This window comes from Habropoda laboriosa, unplaced genomic scaffold (genome assembly GCF_001263275.1).
Source record: "Habropoda laboriosa isolate 0110345459 unplaced genomic scaffold, ASM126327v1 scaffold2, whole genome shotgun sequence".
Lineage (NCBI taxonomy): Eukaryota > Metazoa > Arthropoda > Insecta > Hymenoptera > Apidae > Habropoda > Habropoda laboriosa.
In genome coordinates, this window is record NW_017100190.1 from 2602523 (window position 1) to 2604794 (window position 2272).

Sequence of the window (2272 nt, forward strand, 5' to 3'; positions counted from 1 at the left end):
TGGTTTTTATATTTATTCAACATCATTTACCTGTTAGTAGGATTTTATTAATACTACAGTTTTTTATTCTTATTTACTGTATGTTGCAACAATTTAAATATTTAGTATTGATGATTATATGAACATTAAAAAGAAGGTCATGTTCCCAAAAATAAATTGCTAATAATAATAAATTAACATACAAAAATGAATATATTTATTGATCACATTTATGTTTAATTGTATTCTTTATTATTTCATGAAAAATTAGAGTGTGTTAAGTTATTGAAATACTAACAATTTATATTAACATACATATACTTATAACATAATAATATACCTAGTCAAGTTTACTTTGTTGTATGTTATTATGACAGGATTTAATGGTTGGGGATGAAGCAAGTAAACTTCGTTCTATGCTAGAAATTAGTTATCCAATGCAAAATGGAATTGTTAGGTGTGTATGTGAGTGTATGTAATTTGCATGTATTATGAAATATTTAATTATTAAAATACCTAATAGAAATTGGGAAGACATGTGTCATGTATGGGACTATACATTTGGCAAGGAGAAAATGAATATTAATCCTAGGGAGTGTAAAATTTTGTTAACAGAACCACCAATGAATCCAATCACAAATAGAGAAAAAATGATTGAGGTAAAGTAAAATTGTATTTAAAAATCATTTCTAGTATTTTTAATTTCTTCAACTGTAATGAAATAATTTTAGGTAATGTTTGAAAAGTATGGTTTTGCTGGAACATACATTGCAATTCAGGCAGTACTTACATTATATGCTCAAGGATTGATTAGCGGTGTTGTAGTAGATTCCGGCGATGGAGTCACTCATATTTGCCCAGTATTTGAGGAGTATGCTTTACCTCACCTTACTCGACGACTAGATATAGCCGGTCGAGATATTACAATGTATTTAATAAAACTTCTTTTGTTACGCGGTTATGCATTTAATCATTCTGCAGATTTTGAAACAGTTAGAATGTTAAAAGAAAAATTGTGCTACATTGGGTATAATATTGAAACTGAAGAAAAATTAGCCCTTGAAACAACAGTCTTAGTTGAATCATACACTGTAAGTGCCATTCTGCAATATACAGCATACTTTGTAAACTGTAGATGCATATTTCAGCAAATAACTTGCAAATTTTCTTAGCTTCCTGATGGAAGGGTAATAAAAGTAGGTGGAGAAAGGTTTGCTGCTCCAGAAGCTTTATTTCAACCTCATTTAATAAATGTTGAAGCTCAAGGAATTGCTGAATTAGTGTTTAGTACAATTCAAGCAGCTGATATCGATATAAGAAGTGAACTATATAAACATATTGTTTTAAGTGGTGGTAGTACAATGTATCCAGGGCTTCCATCTAGACTTGAAAGAGAAATTAAACAACTTTACCTTCAAAGAGTATTAAAGAATGATACTTCAAAATTGAATGTAATTATAATACATTTTATATATTCTTTAAAACCTTGGTATGAACATACATTTGCTTACTTATTAATACCTTTCTAGAAATTTAAGATCAAAATTGAAGATTCTCCCAGGCGTAAAGATATGGTTTTCATGGGTGGTGCTGTATTAGCAGAAATAACAAAGGATCGTGAATCAGTATGGATAACAAGAGAAGAGTATGAAGAAAAAGGTCTTAGTGTACTAAAAAAATTAGGTTCTTATGAATCATAAGGAAAATAGTTACTAGAATGTAAAAAAAATATACATTTTTTTTATACCTGAAGTCATTTGAAAGTGCAAAGTTTTTATATTTTACATTCGTAATTGATTTGTACCAAATTGTTTATTTCAAGCACATACAGATAACACATATAATTGGAGAGGTATGTAATGCGGTTTTATAAGTTTAACAAAATATTGTTTTTTAATTCAGAATTAATTTTATTTAAATGCATTAACATATGATTGTATTGGATTTAAAAAGCTATTAAACATAATATAAATGGAGTTGAATTTTTTGGAGTAACTAACAACTATATTTTAGAGTATTGTATACTCCACATTTGTATGATTGCCATGTTACATATGGTATATTTATGAATAATATACATTGTACATACATTCATTATAGGTACCTTCTTTGTGTCCAATTAAAATGCAATTTAGTTTTTTTTATCAATAGACATGCATTGCAAGCAATAGTATGTCTATTGTTTTAGCTTATAATGATTTTACAAAATTAAATTCATATGTTGTATGTATAATTACACAAAATAGCAATTTGTTAATATAATGGCTAAAATTAAATAATCAAATTTGTAAAT

The 2272-nt window shown here is 27.2% G+C and overlaps 1 protein-coding gene across 1 annotated transcript in view; it reads left to right on the top strand.

Moving 5' to 3' along the window:
• The window catches only part of LOC108580001 (actin-related protein 2), a 3020-nt gene extending 1341 nt beyond the window's left edge, over positions 1-1679 (top strand). The window contains exons 3-7 of the mRNA XM_017943650.1: positions 357-436; positions 503-638; positions 711-1070; positions 1152-1430; positions 1509-1679. Of these exons, the coding sequence (XP_017799139.1) occupies positions 357-436; positions 503-638; positions 711-1070; positions 1152-1430; positions 1509-1679 (1026 nt within the window). The remainder of the gene's footprint in view (positions 1-356; positions 437-502; positions 639-710; positions 1071-1151; positions 1431-1508) is intronic.
• Positions 1680-2272: the final 593 nt, after the last annotated feature.